This window comes from Tachyglossus aculeatus, chromosome 23 (genome assembly GCF_015852505.1).
Source record: "Tachyglossus aculeatus isolate mTacAcu1 chromosome 23, mTacAcu1.pri, whole genome shotgun sequence".
Lineage (NCBI taxonomy): Eukaryota > Metazoa > Chordata > Mammalia > Monotremata > Tachyglossidae > Tachyglossus > Tachyglossus aculeatus.
Window position 1 is genome coordinate 36,609,304 of NC_052088.1, and position 21,049 is coordinate 36,630,352.

At 49.3% G+C, this 21,049-nt stretch overlaps 1 protein-coding gene across 9 annotated transcripts in view; it reads right to left on the minus strand.

Annotated features, from left to right (window-relative positions):
- MTA1 (metastasis associated 1) overlaps positions 1–21,049 on the minus strand; it is a 152,099-nt gene that overhangs the window by 48,019 nt on the left and 83,031 nt on the right. For 5 of the 9 annotated variants that reach the window (XM_038765514.1, XM_038765511.1, XM_038765513.1 and 2 more), the window contains exons 4-9: positions 12,026–12,076; positions 10,149–10,275; positions 9,864–9,927; positions 8,285–8,402; positions 5,480–5,582; positions 1,529–1,628 (exon numbers count right to left, since the gene is read on the minus strand). In XM_038765514.1, coding sequence (XP_038621442.1) covers positions 1,529–1,628; positions 5,480–5,582; positions 8,285–8,402; positions 9,864–9,927; positions 10,149–10,275; positions 12,026–12,076 — 563 coding nt within the window. The remainder of the gene's footprint in view (positions 1–1,528; positions 1,629–5,479; positions 5,583–8,284; positions 8,403–9,863; positions 9,928–10,148; positions 10,276–12,025; positions 12,077–21,049) is intronic. The other 4 variants (XM_038765517.1, XM_038765516.1, XM_038765515.1 and 1 more) reach the window with 1 other exon arrangement.

Consider the following 21,049-nt stretch of genomic DNA (forward strand, 5'->3'; position numbering starts at 1 on the left):
CCACAGCGAGGCCGGTCTTTTTGCAGAGATCCCGAGCCATTAGCTAACTCCCAGTTCAAGGCCTGTGGGGAGCCAGATGCACAGTGTCTCCTGTCAGCTTTCAGGCTCATCTGTAGCGCCCTTTGCTCTGAGCCCTCTTTTCATCCACACAATACCACCTCGCTCCACCCTCCTGAGACTGAAACTGGAGACGCGGATTCTTCTGAAGCGAGTTCTGTGCCCCCAAGTGATGTTTAACTGCAGCTTCCTGGAATACCACCTCAGAAGGGCCCTGAAATGGTTTGTGTAACCAGTGCTGTCTATCGGGGCAGCGATCTGGGGATCCAAAATCTGGCAGAGGTGAAGGGAAAGGCAGAGGGACAGTGTGTGACAGAGGGGGAGGAAAGGAAGGGATAGAGGAGACGAAGGGGGAAATGACAAGGACTGAAATTTGGGTAGACTGGAAACGAGAGGTAGCATTAGGGAATTCTAGAATCCCACACCGAAGCCTACCACTGGGTTCTGAAATCACAAGCAAAGGAGAGCGCTTGCCATAAGACTTCTAGGCAGCCCGCAGGCAGAACTTCCTCCAAGGGAAAGCAGCCAGCTGTGTTTATGTTCGTATCAACAACCCCGCAAAGATCTGCTTCCTTTTCTTTTTGTTGAAAAAACATGGGGGTATTTGGTGTATAAATCTCATCAATGGAATTTATGCTGGCCCTTCTTAGAGAAGTCAGGAAATGCAAAGCTATAGTTTCCGGGGTGTTGACTTAAGCCCGACTTGTGACGTGAAGCTGAAGACTGGGCACTGATTTCAAGAAGTAAATGAGCACACGGAATGCAGCAGTTCAAGGGATGTTGATGGGGAAGTCATCAGAAGCCCAATGTTGGGCTGTGAGACCAAACTGCCCAGAGTGACACTCTTCCCCCCGGCACCCCAAATACCCTGACCCTTATCCCCAGAGTCCACCCAGCCCAGGACTTTGATGGTATTTACTAAGCACTTACCATGTGCAGAGCACTGCACTAAGTGCTTGCGAGAGTACAGTACAACAGAGTTGATCGACGCGATCCCTGCCCATCACGAGCTTGTGCTTGGAGGAACTCATTTCCCCCACTTCCTCTCCTTCCACGCTGCCCTTGCACTTGGATCTTTCCTCTTTAAGCACTTAATAGTCATCCCACCCTCAGCCCCTAAACCCATATCTGCAATTTATTTTAATGCCTGTCTCCCCCCTAATAATAATAATGGCATTTATTAAGTGTTTACTATGTGCAAAGCACTGTTCTAAGTGCTTGTGGGGGGATACAAGGTGATAAGGTTGTCCCACGTGGGGCTCACAGTCTTCATCCCCATTTTACAGATGAGGTAACTCAGGCACAGAGAAGTTAAGTGACTTGCCCAAGGTCACACAGCTGACAAGTGGCTCGTTAGAGAAGAAGAAATGGCTTGTTAGAGAAGAAGGGGAAACCCCCAGGCCTAACCTTTTCCTGATCTTCCCAACCAGTTCCCACCCCAAACCTGACCACCTCAGCGGTCACCCCTTACCAGAGTGATATCCCTGGAGGCGGCGGCGGCGCTCATGTGCAAACTCGGCTGCCGGACGGAGCTGCTGCAGTCAAGAGCCCGGGCAAACGTACCTACAGAGCTGAGACGCATTGGAGGAGGAGAGAGACGTCAGATTCTGGCCCACCTTGGCCGGGTGACCCCCACCCCAGGGGGACAGGCTGCTCTCCGGCCTCTAGCTGGACAGTGCCCTCAGGCCCCTTTCTCCAAGGGCCCGGCCAGCGGGCCAAGCTGTGGTTGAGGAGACCTCCCGCATGCCCTCTCTTCTCGCCTCCCACCACTGCCATCGTGGATGTGGCCTGGGTCTAACTGGTTCGGCCTCAGGAGATAACTGGAAATCAGATCCAAACGCCCCACAAGTTTCAGGGCCAAAGCTTGCCGGTCTCATGGAGGTGAAGAGCCAGTGTGGGGAGAGTGGGGATAGTGGGAGTCCTGGATGTCTAGCAATGCCTCCAGTCAGCTTAAATCACCCACATCTTCCAACTCCACTGCCTTCCTTCCTTCCTTCCCTCCTTCCTTCCCTCCCTCCCTCCTCCTCCCCACTCCCTCCCTCTCTCCCTTCCCCCCTCCTTCCTTCCTTCTTTCTTTCCTTTCTTTTTTTCTCTCTATCTCTACCTTCATTTCTTTCTTCTCTCTCTCTCCCCCTTCTCTTCTGCTCCCACTCCTCTGGACCCTTGGTGGATCTTCAAATGCACTGGGCCTTTCATTCTCTCGCTCGGCAGAGGAGCGCAATGTCAAGACCATAAGCTTGTGGATGGCAGGGAATGTGTCTGTTAATTTGTTCTTGTCCAAAAGCTTTGTACGTGCGCTGCACCCAGTAAGTGCTCAATAAATACAACTGATTGACTGACTCAGAGGAAGCAGTCTGGGCAAAGAAACCTAGGGGCCCGGGCATCATCCAGAAGGGACTTTATTAAGACTAGTGATGGCGGAGTGGGACCAGGCCGGCCTGCACCGAGAAATGGGGATGGTGATTTGGGGAAAGGGGGCATGGGGTTCTAAAGAAGATGTTGCCTCTCCTGCCCTTGAGAATATGTCTCTCTGGAGGGCAGTGTTCACTACCTCTTCCACTATGGGAATTGCAGACCCTGGGCCCTAGACATTTCTGCCACCAAAGGGATAGGGGTAACCATGCAAATCTCACAAGGCTGGGGGGGTCACCTGGAGGGTCTGTGAGAGTGGGCCCAAACATTGGGCCTGCGTAGACCAGACAATGAACCTCAAAACTCCAGCAGGTGCCTACCTGGGCCACAAGCTGAGAGAGATTCTGGACTAGGCCGTAGCCACTTCCCTGGGCCTGTCACCAGCCAAGGGACAGAGAGGTGTGGTGTTCTGCTCCAAGCTGGGGGAGCCAGGCCAACCTGACCCTGGGGATATTGCTGCATCCCCTGTGGGGGTGGCACTGGCTCTTGTCCTAGACTGGGAGAGTCGGGGGTCCCAGTAGGAAGAGAGGAGCTACTTTGCTGTCATGCCTTTGGCCTAGCCACGTGGGCGCTGCCCTTGGGTATCCCTGGGGCAGGTAGAGGACAGAGAAGGGGGAAGAGACTAACCTCTAAAAGAGCAGGTCCCTCAAGTCACCCTTCCCTTTTCTTCCTCTCCCCTCCCCTCTTATTTCACGCTAGTAGCAACAGCAGTGGCTATGAAGCAGCTGTCCAGATCAACGACAAAATGATGATGGCATTTATTAAGCACTTACTATGTGCAAAGCACTGTTCTAAGCGCTGGGGGGATACAAGGTCATGAGGTTGTCCCAAATGGGCCTCACAGTCTTCACCCCCATTTTCCAGATGAGGGAACTGAGGCCCAGAGAAGTGAAGTGACTTGCCCAAAGTCACACAGCTGACAAGTGGGGGAGCTGGGATTTGAACCCATGACCGCTGACTCCAAAGCCCATGCTCTTTTCCACTGAGCCACGCTGCTTCTCCGACCGGGCCACAGTTAATGTGACACAAGGACGCCATTTGAGGGCTCCATAAAACCAAGTAGTCCTGGGCCCCCTGGGCTAGACTGTAGGCTCCTTGTGGGCAGGGAATGAGTCTAATAAATCCATTCTATTGTCCCAAGCGCTTAGTATAATGCTTTGCACACAGTAAGCGCTTAATAAATACAACTGACTGAACAAGATATTTAAAACTGCTGTTGCCATGTAGGGAGGTGGTGATGACATTTTGCAAGCCATTTGGTTCAAAATTAAGTAAGCTTTGTTAAGATGTGTTTAAATGGTAAGATTGGCTCTTTGCATGCCCTTTGATCAAAGTTTTCATTTTTCTTGCCTCTTCAGAACAAAAAAGATGCCAGGCCCTGCCCTAGGGTTTAAAGTAACAGGAATCTGGCTAGAAAGACACTCCTCTGCTGTCATTTAAGTACTCTGACAGGCTGGGGCCCATAGGCAGAGACCATAAGGGGCTAGAGGGGAACAGGTTCAAAACTTGGGAAATACCTTGTTTGGAAAGACTAAAGACATGAGGCTTAGCCTTAAAGAGAGGGAGGCTAAGGGGAACAGCGGACAGGCAGAAGGTGAAAGATGAGTTACTTTCTCTATTTCCACAGAGATGGAAAAGGCTGAAAATGCAGGTGAAAGGGATTTAAGAGAGCTCTGAGGGAGAACTCCCAGGAGGCCCTGGAATCAACAGCTTTTCTCTTTGAAGAAAAGTGTAGACAACATATCTTGGGTCAGCTCTGGGGAATTATTATTATTATTGTATTTATTAAGCTCTTACTGTGTCAAGCAATGTTCTAAGTGCTGGACCTAATCAAGTTAATCAGGATGGACACAGCACCTGTCCCAATTGGGGTTTGCAGTTTAAGGACGAGGGAGAAAATGTATCGAATACTCATTTTACAGATGAGGACAGTGAGGCCCAGAGAAGTTAAGTGACTTGCCCAAGGTCACACAGCAGTCATGTAGTGGATTCGGTATTAGAACCAAGGTCCCCTGACATCCAGGCCTGGGATCTTTCCACTAGGCAACACTGCTCCTGCAGGGGATTAATAATAATAATAATAATAATAATAATAATAATAATAATAATAATGGCATTTATTAAACGCTTACTAAGTGCAAAGCACTGTTTTCCTCCCATTTGCGGTGCCTATGCACTTGGGTCTATACACACTAACCACTTTCATAACCCATTGCTAGGCAGCGTGGCTCAGCGGAAAGAGCCCGGGCTTTGAAGTCAGAGGTCATCGGTTCAAATCCCGGCTCTACCACTTGTCAGCTGTGTGACTTTGGGCAAGTCACTTCACTTCTCTGGTCCTCAGTTACCTCCTCTGTAAAATGGGGATTAAGACTGTGAGCCCCACGTGGGACAACATGATCACCTTGTAAATTCCCCAGTGCTTAGAACAGTGCTTTGCACATAGTAAGCGCTTAATAAATGCCATTATTATTATTATTATTATTATTATAACCTTATAGTTGGCGGCTTTCCCATCTGTAATTTATTTTAATGTCTGTCTCCCTCTCTATACGGTAAGCTCCTTGTGGGCAGGGACTGTGTCTGCCAACTCCACTGTGTTGTACTCTCCCAAGCACTTAATACAGTGCTCTGCACACAGTAAGTGCTCAGTAAATACCACTGATTGATGGTTCAGCCATTCCCTTCTCCCAACCCCCCAGCTCCCATGCCCCATCTTCTCTTCAGGATGGGGAGGAGGAGGACCTTTCCCAGAGGTCATTCAGATTAGGAAAGAGGACTGGGCAGAGATGGAGGGAAGGAATACCGAAAGACGGAAAGGCATAATGCACTGAGGCAGTGGGGTGAGGAAGAAGGACAGGTCCAGCTGACAGCGCCATCAGAGCAGCAGAGCCTCGGCTGACAAGACGCCCAGGGCCACTGTTCAGAAGAGACCACTCCCTGGGGTGGGGAGCGGGCCCGGGGGAAGACGGGAGGGAAGAGATGCCACCCACCCTGTCTCCCCAACTCTTACCGTGCCACCACCAGAAACTGGTCTATCTGCTTATCTATTAGCGGGTTGTAGGCTTCCCAGACTTTCGTTTCCAGCTTTGATTGGTCTCTTCCATCTTCCTCCCCTACGGAAATGGAAAACACGAAAGCCGTTGGCAGAACAAAGGATCTCTGATGGGCAGAGCTCGTGGGGTCAAGTGAGATGTATGAGGGAGAAAGATTGCAGGTGGGAGTGTGCAGAGTCAAACCAAGGCAAGAAGAGGGTCTCTGAGTTCCCTACAAGAGTCCAATTTGCATCTCCGATAGCGGTAAATGAGCCTTGGTACCTGTTTTCAGCAAGGCTGACAGGACTCTGTCCAGACTATATGGAGGCACATAGAGACAATGAGAGTCAAGGCTGACGTTTAGAGAGCAGGAAGGAAAATACAGGATGGGAATACCAACTTGATTATATCGCTCTCTCCCAAGCACTTAGTACAGTGCTCTGCACAGAATATACAATTGATAAAAACCACTGATTGACTGATTTGGAGCTAGGGTTCCCATCCAAGCAGAGGATTGAAGGAAATCAACCATTAGGGTTAGGAGGTTCCTGTTGGAGTGGGACATATTTAGCGAGGACTCCAAAGTGTGCACAGATCGATGCTGATATGCTAGCCTTGAAGGAAATGGATGCAGGCAGCCGTGTCCTCCTGACAAAGCCCCACCATAAGGCCCTGGATCAGGACCCCCAGAATCCTCAGTGGTGGGATGGAGATCAGCCCTGTGTGCCCTTTGACCTACTTTCCCTAGGATTTTCTAAGGGTTCCAGAGGCCCACTAAAAATACTCCTGGAAAGAAGATTGTGGACCTGGGGCATCTGCCTCCTTTGTTAACAGAGCGGAAGCACCCTGTGAGTAGGGACAATGTCTAAGTTTTATATTTTCCCAAGTGTTTAGATCCCAGTGTACTAAATAGACCGTAGACTCAGACTGTAGGCTGTAACAGACTCTAGACTGCAAGTTCATTGTGGGAAGGCAATGTGTCTGTTTATTGTTATTCTGTACTCTCCCAAGCACTTAGTACAGTGCTGTGCACACAGTAAGCGCTCAATAAATACGACTGAGTGAATGAATAAATGATCACAGTTCAGTGTTCAATATACTACTACTGGTACTCCTCAGCCGCACATTCCTCTACCATCTGAAATGGGCCTATTTCAGTTCAGTGGCTCACTGGGCGACAGTCCCCAGTTCCTCCCTTCCCCATCTGACTTGGTGTCACTGAGTTCAATTTTGCAGCTGGGATTGTCCACCTCAGTTATGTTTAAACCAGATCGCGCAGCAAATTTAATTCTTGTTCTCTCCAAATTTGACTGTCCTAATACCCGGGCGTGCCAAGGGTTCCAGGAGGCTTCTGTGGCCAGGGTGGGGACTGTCTCTATATGTTCCCAATTTGTACTTCCCAAGCGCTTAGTACAGTGCTCTGCACATAGTAAGCGCTCAATAAATACGATTGATGATGATGATGATGATGATCTCAGGGGTCACTCAGAGGTCACACTGCTCGACTGCGGGCCAGTGTTGGGAGGGCGGAGGGCTCCCTGCCGGATGGACACTCCTCACAGTGCTGCGTCCAGCTTGGGAAGGCGGGGAGGGCTGCTCATTGCTTTCTCATTCATCCTTTTGGCCGGCGGCCAGATTGGACCATTGGTTTCCTAGAGGACACCCCTCTAGGCGAAGAGTGGGCGAGACAAAAGTAGGTTTTGTAGGGGTCTCCAGGTAAAGCGCTGGCGTCTTGGGAGCGAAGCCCTGAGACACCATTTTGTGGAACCTTACACGTCAAATGAGGAGCTATACCGGGACACAGCGATAGACCTGGGCACTCTGCCCTGAAGCTAGGGCTGCCCAGTTGGGTGGGTGTCCGTGGGCTTTCATGTGATAAACACAACTTCCCCTTGTGTTGGGCTGCTTTCTCCTGGGAGGTCACTGAGTATGCTGTCCCAGAGTCCTCATCACTTTGAGGGTGAGCGTGGGGGAGACAGGTCTGGAGTTTTTCAGGCGTATCCTTGGCCCGAGTCCTCCAGGTGAGCTAGGGGCAGGTGTGACAGAAGCTTGGGTTGCTGGGGAGGCTTGGGCCCCTTGGGCTTTCATCCCTTCCCCAGGTTAGAGTTTCTCTGAGATCTTTCAAAGGCAAGCGTTAATAAAAAGGCATGCTTCGCCACAATTCAAATTCATTTCCTTGTATGAATCTCCAAATATTTCCCCAGAGTCAAGAGTTCCTTATGAAGTAGCTCCGCTCAGATCTGCCAACTACTGTGTGTACTGCAACAAAGACCGGGCTGGGCCTTGGATGCAGAAATCCCAAACCAGCCCGGATAACAGAGAGTCAACAGGGAGGACGTTTATGGCTGACAGCTCCTGTACTGATAGGAGACCACAGATTTTGTTCACATGCCGGTGTGCCAGTTGCACGAAAATTTCACTTTCCTTTCTTCACTGGCCAGTAACCCCTGGAGTCTGAAGACTCCTTCTTTGGTAATTTCCCTTCCAGATTTCTATGTACAAGGAGCACTTGGCTCTGGGTTCCTTTTCCTTTACTGGAACCTGCAGACCGATTCCCGGTAACCTGAGAGAATGTGGTCTCCGGACCAACACGCTCAGCTTATTCTCTCAGGAGGCCAGGGAGGTGCCTGCCATCAGACAGTAACAGCCCACTTGGCGTCCCGAGCCTCCAACTACTGTGAACAGTGAACAAGGTTTTGAAGAATGGCCGTGTCTGGTGGGTTTTTTTTTTTTTTTTTAGAGGAAGCACTTTACGAGTCATCAAAGGCGCCCTAGGAGTTTACCCTCTTTCAGCAAGTCTGTTATGTCGGCTTGGTATCTGTTCCCCACTCGAATCTCCCCTTTATCAGCCAGAAGAGTCTTTTGCTGCGGATCGTAAACTAGAGAATAAAAGAAGAAATCCTAAAAAAAAAAAAACCACACACACATACACACGCACACACGCACACACACAGAAAACAAACATTATTAACATTATGAGTTCAAAATTGTCTGCAGATCATTTGCAACTGTGGGTATCAAGCCTGCAGCTTCTAGTTTAGGAGGAAGGAGCATTTTCAAGCATCCTGTGGTCAGAGCAGTGTGCTAAGCAGAGCCTGAAGGCCAACAAGTGACTTTTGGGGTCCAAAATGAGTTCGCACCCTAGCCCAGTCCGACTGTGAAAACCCTGGCCACCTGTTCATCTCAATGGCCGGCAGGACTTTTTGTTTTCATTTTCTATGGTATTTGTTAAGTGCTTGCTATGTGCCAGGCACTATTCTTAGTGCTGGTGTACGTATAAGATTATCGGGTTGGACACAGTCCACGTCCTAATTGGGGCTCACAGTCTTAATCCCCATTTTACAGATGAGGGAACTGAGGCATAGAGAAGCGAAGTGACTTGCCCAAGATCACAAAGCAGACGAGTGGCAGAGCCGGAATTAGAATCCAGGTCCTTCTGACTCAGGCCCAAGCTCTATCCACTTGGCCACGTTGCTTCACTTATTGGAAGGGAACACGAAAAGGAGTCATGGTCTCCCTGAACTCCCTCCTGGGACAAGGGTGACAGAAACAGGGGTGTGAATAAAGCAACCTGAATTTGGAAGCTACAAGCCCATGGGCCAGAAAGAAATATGACTGGGACCAAAAGCAATCTGGCAATATCCCTGTTTGAAATTAAACGTCTTTAAGTAGTTACGGGATGATCTGGTATTTACTCCAGTGCTTAGCTCTGGGCTTTGGCAAATGCTTTATAAATGCCATAATTAATTCACTTAAAGCCACTGCCGTATGATTTATATTGGAAAGCATGGAGTGTGCTGGGAAAATCCCAGGGCTTGACAAAAAAGTCGGGGGATCCCTGGAGTTTCTTCGCCTATATCTGAGCTTGCCAGTGAAGGCTGTTGCTTCACAGCAAGCAAAGGACCATTAGAAGGCCAACAAAGACCTGCCTGATTAAATTGTGTCTACCCCTAGAACAGTGCTTGACACATATAGTAAGTGTCTAGTAAATACCGTAAAAAGCAAATGAACCAAAAAAACCCTTCACCCCGAGGAAACCCAGCCCAAACCCTCGTGGCGAAAAGGGCTTCGTTTCTGCCCTTCAGACAAGCTGAGGAAAGTCAAGCAAGACTTGAGACCTTCCAGAGGTAATCACGTGGCTCTCTATGCCCTCCCCTTCCCTTGCCCCTAAGGCCAAAGGGAAAATCTGCTACCTTGGCAGTTCCTCTGTCATCATGTGAATGAATGGCCGGTACTCCCCTGCCCTCCCCCCTACAAGCCGGACTGAGAGATCGTGTTACCCAGGGGACCCCAGAGGCACCAAAGAGTAAAGGCATTCGAATAATCTGTGGAAGCTTCACCATTAGCAAAATGGGCTCCTACCTCCCGTTCCAGGTAAGATTTCAGGGATTCCGTCTCATTTAACAGAGTGACGCTGCATTTGCCTCTAAAAGAGAAAGAGACGATACTGAAAAATAAGACAGACTTGCCTCTCACAACGCACTCCGTGGCGGGCAGGGACACGCCCTTCCACTTAAACCTGACCAAGAAGGATTTGAGACCGCTTGCCTTCTGGCCGGGGGAAGGTGATTGCATTATAAGCACCCTGGCGCTTAGCACAGTGCTAAGCGCTTAGCAACTACTGCGATTATTAACAAAAACCGATACCTGATGTGGGTGGCTGGCAGGGACTCCAGCTGCCGCGAGAGGAACAGCTCTCGATGCCTTAGCTGATGCTTAAGTTTCTCGGGCAAATCTACCATTTCCGGGTTTTCCATCTCTTCCTCCATTTCCCCTGAAGGACAAAGGTTCACAGTCATCGGATGGCTCTGGTGAGATGCCCACAGACAAAGCCAGTCGCCCAACCCGGCCCCTCGAGGTTCGGGGCCTAACTGGCCCGACATTAGCTGCAAACCACGGGGCAGAACAACAAAGCTCTCAGGTTATGGGATTAATGGCAAGCAGAACTCATCACGGAGCAGCTGAGGCAAATGAGAATGATCTCTGAAATGGAAAGCAAATTATTTATATAAAAAACAAAACAAACAAAAAAGCAGCAGCAGCGCAGCAGCAACAAGCCAAGCTGCTATTACAACCATGGAGAGGGCAGAAGCTTATAAAGCATCCTTGGGTTGAAGACACAAATCTGCCATCTTCTCTGCCCAAGATGATGGTGGCATCTCTTCACCACGTCTTCCTGGGGCAGGGTCCCGGGGCCTGTCAGTCACGACATCGGGTGGTCATTCACAGCTCCTCAGAGCTGCTACCCCAACCGGCTGGACCTCAGCCCAAACCGCTCCGATAAATGATCTGCCAAGCCCCGGGGCCCCTTTGCATCAAACTCGGATATCCAGACATGGGAACTGGACAGTTCTCCTAGCGACCTCCCCGGAAAACCTACTAGGATGGCGTCCGTTGTGGAACTCCAGAACCTAAGTTTGTCTTTTCTGTTTCACCCTGGAACCCCGATACCGTAGACCAGAGACAACCCCGACGGGAAAAGGTACAAACAGCAAAACGCTGGCCTCGAAACAGATGGATGACAAAGAGGAAAACAGAAAGCAAAGCGGCCAGTCCCTGCGAGGCGATGAACATTGGTGCCCAAGTGTCAGAATAACCTTTGGAACTGAGCGCGACGCGGGAATGTCCGGGAATGACTCAGAGTGCTGAGGGCAAGTTTGGCACCCCCCCGCCGCCCCCGGGGAGCATCACCCTAAAATCCCTGGAGGCGGAATGGGGCGACACCACGCCCATGGAGCAGCGGGTAGAGCGAGCATGGTGCGGAGGAGCCCACAGCAGAGACAGAAGCCACACGCTCATCGCACAAATGGGATGTGGAAACTGGGACGGTATTTCACAGAGAGCAAAGGGACACATAACAGGGAAACTGGGCACAAACGGACAGGATTTTATCGCTCGCCCTGTGAGTTAGTACGGGCTACAGGTCCTTTCTCACTCTTTCTCTCTCTCTCTCGCCACCCCCCACCCTAAGCGGCAGCCAAGAATCAGGTGATTCACCCACAGACGAGCTAATCCCCAGCAAAAGACCTCAGTTGTCTTCACTCTAAGTGACCCAGGCAGCAGGAAAACCAAACACCCTCCAAGTCACATATTCCTGTTTCTAGTCGCAAGCACGCTTCAACAAAACCTCAAAGCAGCATGGCCCCCTTGCACTCCCAAAGCCCAGACTGACTGCATTTTGACAACGAGCACCCTCCCATCCGGTTATCCCATAACCCATCCTGCAACCACCCCCTCCCCACAACCGCCCAAGCTAAGAAAGCCAGGAGGAAGTCACTCACTGCCGCTCACGGCAGCGGGTGGCCGTTCCCAGAGATCAGTGGGAAAACACTTTCCTTCCTGTCAGTCTGTCCCCGTCAGTGAGAGGGAAGCAGCATGCGGGGCTGGCTGTCCCACCGGGGTCCTGAGCCACCTCGCCTCACTCCCCCTCCCTAGCCCACCCTCAGATAAAGGCAGCGGGGGACGCGCTGAAGAAAACAATGCGAAAGGGGTGATATTTTCCTTCAGAGAAAAGCTGTTCTTACCTTCCTCGTCGTTTTCTCCCCCTGGTCCGGTTTTAGAGTAGACTGATAATGCTATATAACACAGACAAATACCACCCATTATGGTACAGGTTAACAATGTAGCTTGTCACAAACACTGTTACGGCTTTGTCTGAGTTGGGCGCAGTTAGGGAACAAGAACTCATATCAGGACACACTCCCAAAGAAAGGCCGTGCCTGCGTCCCAATACTCCTCGAGCCAGAGGATGGAGGGCAATGGTGAGGAACGACCAAACGGATTGGCTTCCAGTATCGGCGGCACAGAGCTGGGGCTGGTGACAGAAGGCTTCAGTAGCCAAGCCTCTCTGGGAGACTCACAGGGGAGAAGTAAGGGGTGGCCAGAGTGCCAAGACTGAAGTCCAGGAGTGGCATTGCCTCCTCTCTGCCCGCAGAAAGTTGGGGGATATGTAAGACCCTCAAGAGCTACACAGCTTTGTGGTTCGAGGTAAACCAAACTAGAGGAAATTTTGCATCACCAAGAGGCAACCGATGGAAAGGATTAGAAGAGGGTGAGGCACAGAGGCGACAGAGTCACCCCTGGACCTGTGCAGGAAACCCGCCGCTCAAACTGATATCTAAGGCCCCTCCGTACCCAGGCACCTGGAGGAAAACCTGCCTTGCTGAGCCGGCAACCGGCCTGAGAAGAGATTTATGTCCACTCTCCGGATCCGGCAGCAGGATGCCAAGTGGGCTGACTACCTTTTGGAATTTATTATCCTCGAGGCAGGAATCGAGAATTTATTCAGGAAAAGGGGGAGTAGAGGAGGGGGTTCCTTCAGCCTGATCTGGGTCAAAAATCAAAACCACCACAATCTGAGCCATCGGCCCTGCTTATTTTGTTTCTTCCTCCAGCTAAAAATAAACCCAAGACACAGAATAACAACTCTAACCCTGGCTTCCTGACCGTGGCAGCCTCTCATGGGAGATCTGTCTTGCCATTCAAGTCGCTTCATGGGGGAAAGGCATTGTGTATGTTTCATCCCAAAAGACTTCTCCCCTCCAACCTCTTCAGGAGTATGGAAATGGAAGCACTAGCTTTGGTTCTAGATGCCTTTCAAGAATAGGCCCTGATTTCCTCTTCTCCCACTCCTGCCTGCGTCACCCTTGAGCACGGATTTGCACCCTTTATCCACCCCTCCCTCAGCCCCACAGCACTTAAGTACAAACCCATAATTTATTTATTTATATTAGTGTCTGTCCCCCCCTCTAGACTGTAAGCTCGCTATGGGCAGGGGACGTGTCTACCAACTAATATCATACTCTATATTTCATTTAATTCTATGCCATATGCTACATTGTATTGTATTAGTACAGTGCTCTGCGCCCAGGAAACGCTCAATAAATACGATCGATTGATTGTTCATTTGGGCCCCTTAACTCCAATCTCATTCATTCAATCTCATAAACCGCTGGGCCTGGGGTGGGCTGAATTAAAACCACAGCTCCCCGCCTAGTCCCCTATAATAGTTCAGGTATATTCTCTGAACTGAACCCACGATTTTTAAGTCTCCAAACCCATATGGAAATTGGGTTCGGGAGTGGGGTAACTTTCACCCACCCAATTCATTACGATATTGTCAAACAATCCAAGGCTCCTGAACCTGCTCTCGGTAAAAGTGAGAAGCAGGAAAGCCATGCGGCCTAGTGGAAAGAGCCTGGGCTGGGAGTCAAACCAAGATTTTAAAACAAGTTCCACCACTTGTCTGCTGTATGACCATGGCTAAATTAGCTTCTATGTGCGTCGGTTCATCTGTAAAATGGGGATGAAATTCTAACCCCAACAACCTAGCCTGTGAACCCCATGGAAGACAGACACTGTCTCTAACCTGTTCATCTTCTATCTACCCCAGTGCTTCGAACAGTGCTTGGCACATCGGTCAATCTGTGGTATTTATTGAGCGCTTACAATGTGCAGAGAATTGCATTAAGCATTTGGGAGAGTAATAATAATAATAATGGTATTTGTAAGCACTTACTATGTGCCAAGCACTGTTCTAAGCACTGGGATAGATACAAGGTTATCAGCTTGTCCCACGTGGGGCTCACAGTCTTAATCCCCATTTTACAGATGAGGTAACTGAGGCACAAAGAAGTCATGTGACTTGTCCAAAGTCACACAGCTGACAAGTGGCGGAGCTGGGATTAGAACCCACAACCTCTGACTCCCAAGCCCATACTCTTTCCACTAAGCCACGCTGCTTCTCCAAAATAAGTACAATGAGTACAAAGCAAGAGGGTTGGTAGACACGTTCCCTGCCCACAACAAGTTTACAGTCTAGAGGGAGAGACAGACATTATAAATAAATTATGGTTATGTACGTAAGAGCTGTGGGACTGAGGGTGGGGGGAGTAATGGGTAAGTGCTTAATATATACCATTATAAAAGAAGGCGGAAGACAAGATAAGCACTTAGTGCAGTGCAGTGTAGTGCAGTGCTCTACACACAGTAGGTGCAGAATAAGTACTACAAATTGATTAACTGGCTGAAATAATTGTTAAGTGCCCTGCTGGTGGGTCAGCTAAAAAAAATCTATTTTTCCCTTCCGGCCCAGTCAGGAACAAGGGACAGCCCATCCAACTGGGGTCACTGCAGAAGAAGAACTACTGAGCTCGGAAGGAGGCATATCGGCTGAGGTCAGAGGTCGAATCAAATCACCAAGTCATGGCAAGATATTTGAAAGCTTCACTAGTCAGTTAACTGATAAGGACATTACTTGGAGTGGGGAGGATTGCTATTTAAAAGTGAGAATCTACATTTTCCTCTTCAGCTTAAGACTTAGTAGGGAAGAAAATAACAGAAAAAAGGACGGTAACAAAGGGGCCTGGCTTCCGTTAGCAGAGATGTACAGTGCTAAGTGCTTCGTATGGTGCTTTGCACACAGTAAGCGCACAATACAATAGAATGTGACTTTAGAGACCTTTTCTTCAATTTTCAGAAATTCTTTCTAGTTACCTGAAAGATGGCCTATTCAACAAGGGCTAACGTCCCCCTTTAAATACTCATTTTCTTTTATCTGTCTTTCTTTCTTTTGTTTTCCAGTAGTGTCCAGAGGGGCTTGGAAGACAGCAGCAGTTGGCTGACATGGGAGGACATGGGAATTAGCATGACCAGACTAAAGAGGAAGTCCCTGAGAAGGTAGCATTAGAAGCAGCATGGCCTGGTGGATAGGGCCTGGGCTTGGGAGTCAGAAAAACCTGGGTTCTAATCCCGGCTCTGCCGCTTGTCTACTGGGTGACTCTAGTCCCCCTGGCCTGGAATGCCCTCCCTCCGCGCATCTGCCAAGCTAGCTCTCTTCCTCCCTTCAAAGCCCTACTGAGAGCTCACCTCCTCCAGGAGGCCTTCCCAGACTGCGCCCCCTCCTTCCTCTCCCCCTCCCCCACCCCCCCCCCAACCTCCTTCCCCTCCCCATAGCACCTGTATATATGTATATATGTTTGTACATATTTAATACTCTTTATTTATATATTTTACTTGTACATATTTATTCTATTTATTTTACTTTGTTAATATGTTTAGTTCTGTTGTCTGTCTCCCCCTTCTAGACTGTGAGCCCGCTGTTGGGTAGGGACCATCCCTATATGTTGCCAACTTGTACTTCCCAAGCACTTAGTGCAGTGCTCTGCACACAGTAAGCACTCCATAAATACGATTGAATGAATGAATGAACGGTCAAGTCATTTCACTTCTCTGAGCCTCGGTTCCCTCATCTGCAAAATGGGGATTAAGACTGTGGGCTTGTATTAGCTTGTAGCTACTCCAGCGCTCTCTACACTGCCTAGCACATAGTAAGTGCTTAACAAATACCATTTTTTAAAAAAGGTAGCACCCTGTCCCTTGATTTTCAGCAGGCCCACAGGATAAATTTGAGTCTGCCCAGGGCCTCGGGACAAGTTGGCTGAGACATACCACCTGGTCGAAGTTTGGGGGGCATTCATTCATTCATTCGATCATATTTATTGAGCACTTACTGTGTGCAGAGCACTGTAGTAAGCGCTTGTGAAAGTACAATACAGCAATAGAGAGACAATCCCTGCACACAATGAGGTCACAGTCTGGGGGTTGGGGGGAGAGAGACATCAATACAAATAAACAGACATCAATATAAATAAAATTATAGCTATATACACAAGTGCTGTGGGGTGGGGTGAGTGAAGAAGAGCAAAGGGAGCAAGTCAGGGAGATGCAGAAGGGAGTGGGAGATGAGGAAAAGTGGGGCTTAGTCTGGGAAGGCTTCTTGGAGATGTGCCTTCACTAAGGCTTTGAAGCGGGGGAGAGTCATTGTCTGGAGAATCTGAGGAGGGAGGGCATTCCAGGCCAGAGTTAGGACGTGGGTCAGGGGTCAGTGGTGAGACAGGTGAGATCAAGGCACAGTGAGGTTTAGCATCAGAGGAGTGAAGTGTGTGGGCTGGGTTGTAAGAGAAAAGCGAGGTGAGGTAGGAGGGGGCAAGGCGATGGAGCACTTTAAAGCCAGTGATGAGGCGTTTCTGTTTGATATAGAGGTGGAGAGTCAATCACTGGAGATTTTTGACAGGCATGAGGGCGGCGTGTCCTGAACGTTTCTGTAGAAAGATAATCCAGGCAGCGGAGTGAAGTATGGACTGGAGTGGGGAGAGGCAGGAGGTTGGGAGGTCAGAAAGGAGGCTGATACAGTAATCTAGGTGGGACAGGATGAGCGATTGTACTAACGTGGCAGCAGTTTGGATGGAGAGGAAAGGGCAGATTTTAGCAACGTTGTGAAGGTGAGACCAACAGGAACTGTTGATGGGGCAGTGGGGTGTATGGAAGGCAAATAGACTCTTTCTGACAGAAACCTTTCTTCTTCAATGTGGTTCACAGAGGCCAAAAGCCAAGGAAGCTAGGAGCTGGGCTGCTCAGGTGAAAGAAAACCAGAGCCTGTCTCGCCTCACTGCTCAGTCTCCGTCCACTGCACCCAGACCACTGCAGGGATAACATTACCAACCGCCTTGACCTTCTCAGGAGGGACCCACATAAGGTTTCCTGTAGACGCATCCACTCAAGGCGGCTTTCTGAGGGGAGGTCAATCCATTCCGGCTAACGAAGCGGCTTCACATCGAGGCCGGCTGTGCTTCCTAACCCTCACAGGGTGGAGAACTCAGTGATCACTACTAAAGACATGCTTCCTCCAGCCAGCTCCCTCTGTCCTTTGCTTCCTGTCCAAAAGGAGAGGTAGGCCAATCTGTCCAGGACATCTCTCCCCCCTACCGAGAAACAAGCCTGAGGCAAGTTTGAAGGAATTTGCTTCAAGTTCACCAAACCGGCTACTCCAACTTGGTAGTTCTTTTGCAACCAATCTGCCAGTTTAAACCAGCAAGGAAAGAAGAGCGGAGAAACCACTTTGCAGAGATGGTTTTAGAGCACAGAAGAACCCTTTCCAAGCACATGACTTTGGATCAACCACAGGCAGGAGCCAAATCACGGGGCTGCCTCTTATTCTGGTTGACTCTGGCCATCTCATCCGTGGGCCATCCTGCCCCAAGCTCTGTCACGGAGCCCTAGATACCCTCCCGCAGCCGAGGTTATTCCGACTCCGAGGCAGAATTCCAGGCCTCCTTCTACGCCTGCCTTTACTGACCTCGTGTGGAGGAGAAACAAATCGTCGCTCTTTTTTGTCGATCGCTTGGAGAAGTTATTCTTGTCTATGAAGCACTGAAAGTCCAAATATTCTGTTCCCCTTTACGGGGCAGAATCGAACAATCGGACCAGAAAACCAGGTGGGCAGGAGTAGTGAAATGCCTTACAGTCAGAGTGGCGAGGAGCCATCTAGGCTAGGCTGCCTGGATCGGGCCGGGAAATTTGGGGAGTTGGAATCGGGAGCTTTGTTTCCCACCCAATTATTTCTCCCAGGTCACCCAGCCCCACTCCAACCTCTTTTTTTCCTCCTTCTTAGACGCCCACCCCTTACGGTGTCCTACGCGAGCCGGAGCCAAGCTGAGCAGTGCTGGGGAAATCCCTGGTTTGGTAATAATGTTGGTATTTGTTAAGCGCCTACTATGTGCCAAGCACTGTTCTAAGCGCTAGGGGGATACAAGGTAATCAAGGTTGTCCCACGTGGGGCTCAGAGAAGTTAAGTGACTGGCCCAAAGTCACACAGCTGACAAGTGGCGGAGCCGGGATTAGAACCCATGACTTCTGACTCCCAAGCCCGGGCTCTTTCCACTGAGCCACGCTGCTTCTCACGGTGGTAGTCACGGAGACGGGTGTGTAGTCACCGGGGGATGAGGGAGACATCTTTCGACCAGCTCCCTGGTCCAGCTGTGGGAAGGTCTTCAAAGCCAGGACTGTAATTGGTGTTGCAGCCAAGCAGGGGCCTGAAGCAAAGCACTTTTATCGACAAGGGGAGATTTTTAATGACCTGGACAAGCGGGCTGGGAGTTTTGCCCTGATCTATGGTCATCTGGCCCTTTTACACCCATTTTCTCTAGGGCAGTCAATTAACTTCTCACATTCTTACCCACTTACAGGCACCATTCAACATCCTTTCCTTCCCCGCTTCAACACACTCTGGAAATGATTAATTTATCCAAACAGAAATCTCTTTGTTGGCTTCCACTACTTTATATCACTGTTAGCTCCCCGTGGGCTCAGACTGTGGGAATCTTCTAGCACATTCACCAAACTGCTGGGCCAGGCTTCAATCAATCTATCAAGAAATAGATGACATTTCTGGAGCGAAGGAGCATAACCTAGTGGAAAGAGCATGGACCTGGAGTCAGAGGACCTGGGTTCTCTGCCAATGGTAGCTGGGTGACCTTGGGTGAGTCACTTCACTTCTCTGTGCCTCAGTTCTCCCGTTCTTCCTCCTACTTAGACTGTGAGCCCCATGTCGGACAGGGACTGTGTCCAACCTAATTCACCTGTATCTACCCCAGTGCTTACAACAGTGTTTGACACAGGGTAAGCGCTTAACTAAGACCATTTAAAAAAAGGGCGCTTACTGTGTGCAGAGTGCTGTGAATCTTAGGGCTGTTCTGAAAATTCCCTGCCTGGCTGAATCCTTAAGAGCAGGAATCAGTTCATTGTGGGCAGAGAATGTGTCTGTTGTATTGTTCTCTCCCAAATGCTTAATACAGTGCCCTTCACAGAGTAAAAACTCAATAAATGATTGATTGATTCTGTATTCTCCCAACTGCTTAGCAAGGTGCTCTGCGCATAGTAATCATTCAATAAATACCACTGCTTGCTTGCTTCACTGTTATATTGTTACACGGTATCTCCCAGGCATTTGGTACACTGCTCTGAACATAGTAAGTGCTTAATAAATACAGTTGACTGTCTGGGCAACCACAGGCTCACCCGTCAACAGCATGGGAAAACATCACTTGCCCCAGACCCTCTTCAGCTTCTCCCCGCTTGGGCAGGGTCCTGGAAAGGTTCAGGATTTAAGCCAGGAGGCCTCCATCCCTTCTTTAGAGGCTCACTGGAATTGTCATCCACGGTATTATTTATTGAGCGCTTACTCATGTGCCCTGAAATCTGGCATCCCTCTTCTCTCTGCAAGTCTGGGCGCATAAACTTTAAATCCACAGAGCTCATTGTCTTTCTTTGAACCCTTCAAACTACAGTTTCCACTTGTACAATTTTAGAGAAGCAGCGTGGCTCAGTGGAAAGAGCACAGGCTTTGGAGTCAGAGGTCATTGGTTCAAATCCCAACTCTGCCATTTGTCAGCTGTGTGACTTTGGGCAAGTCACTCAACTTCTCTGTGCCTCAGTTCCCTCATCTGTAAAATGGGGGTGAAGACTTTGCACCCCCTGTGGGACAACCTGATCACCTTGTAACCTTCCCAGCACTTAGAACAGTGCTTTGCACATAGTAAGTACTTAATAAATGCCATTATTATTATTATTATTATTATTATTTTAGTTCGTTGTGGGCACGGAACGTGTTCACAAACTGTTCTACTGTATTCTCCCAAGTGCTTTGGACAGTGCTCTGCACACATTGAGTGCTCAATAAATACCATCATTTGATTGATGGATTTTACTGCATGATCCCTGAAAATTTTTAGGTCTCACCTTTACCTCTTTAATTTTCCTTTCCCCACCAAAGACCTGGTTCCCAGTGAAAGTCTGAAAGCCCAGGCAGGTTTCACTATGGCTCGCTGCATTTCTCAGCTCTACTTTCATCCCATCATCGGCTTCAAACCAAACCTGGTGCTCAAAAGGTATTGCTGCCCACCCCCAGAGGTAGAGAAGCAATCAATCAATCAACTGTATTTGCTGAGTGCTTACTGTGTGCAGAGCACAATACTAAGCACTTAGGAAAATACAGTATAGCAAGGTTGGTACACATGTTGCTTGCCCACTGGAAGTTTACGGTCTAAAAAAACACTCCTTAGTTCAGCCAAGGGTCAGCTGCATTATTCATTCATTCATTCAATCGTATTGCTGAGAAGCAGCGTGCCCTAATGGATAGAGCAAAGACCTGGGAATCAGAAGGACCTGGGTTCTAATCCTGGCTCTGACACTTTTCTGCTATGAGATCTTGGCAAGTCACTTTACTTCTCTACGCCTCAGTTACCCCATCTGTAAAAAAATGGGGATTAAGATTGTGAGCTCCAGGTGGGAAACGGACTGCCCAACCTTATTACCTTGAGAGAAGCAGCCTGGCTCAGTGGAAAGAGCATGGGCTTCGGAGTCAGAGGTCATGGGTTCAAATCCCAGCTCTGCCAATTGTCAGCTGTGTGAGTTTGGGCAAGTCACTTCACTTTTCTGTGCCTCAGTTACCTCATCTGGAAAATGGGGATTAAGACTGTGAGCCCCCCATGGGACAACCTGATCACCTTGTAACCTCCCCAGTGCTTAGAATAGTGCTTTGCACATAGTAAGCACTTAATACATGCCATTATTATTATTATTAATATTATTACCGTACCTACCCCAGAGCTTAGTACAGTGCCTGGAAGATAGTAAGCATTTTACAAATACCATAAAAAAAATCTAGTATCACGCTGCCCAAGCTGTGAGAGACATAAACAGCCTTTGCT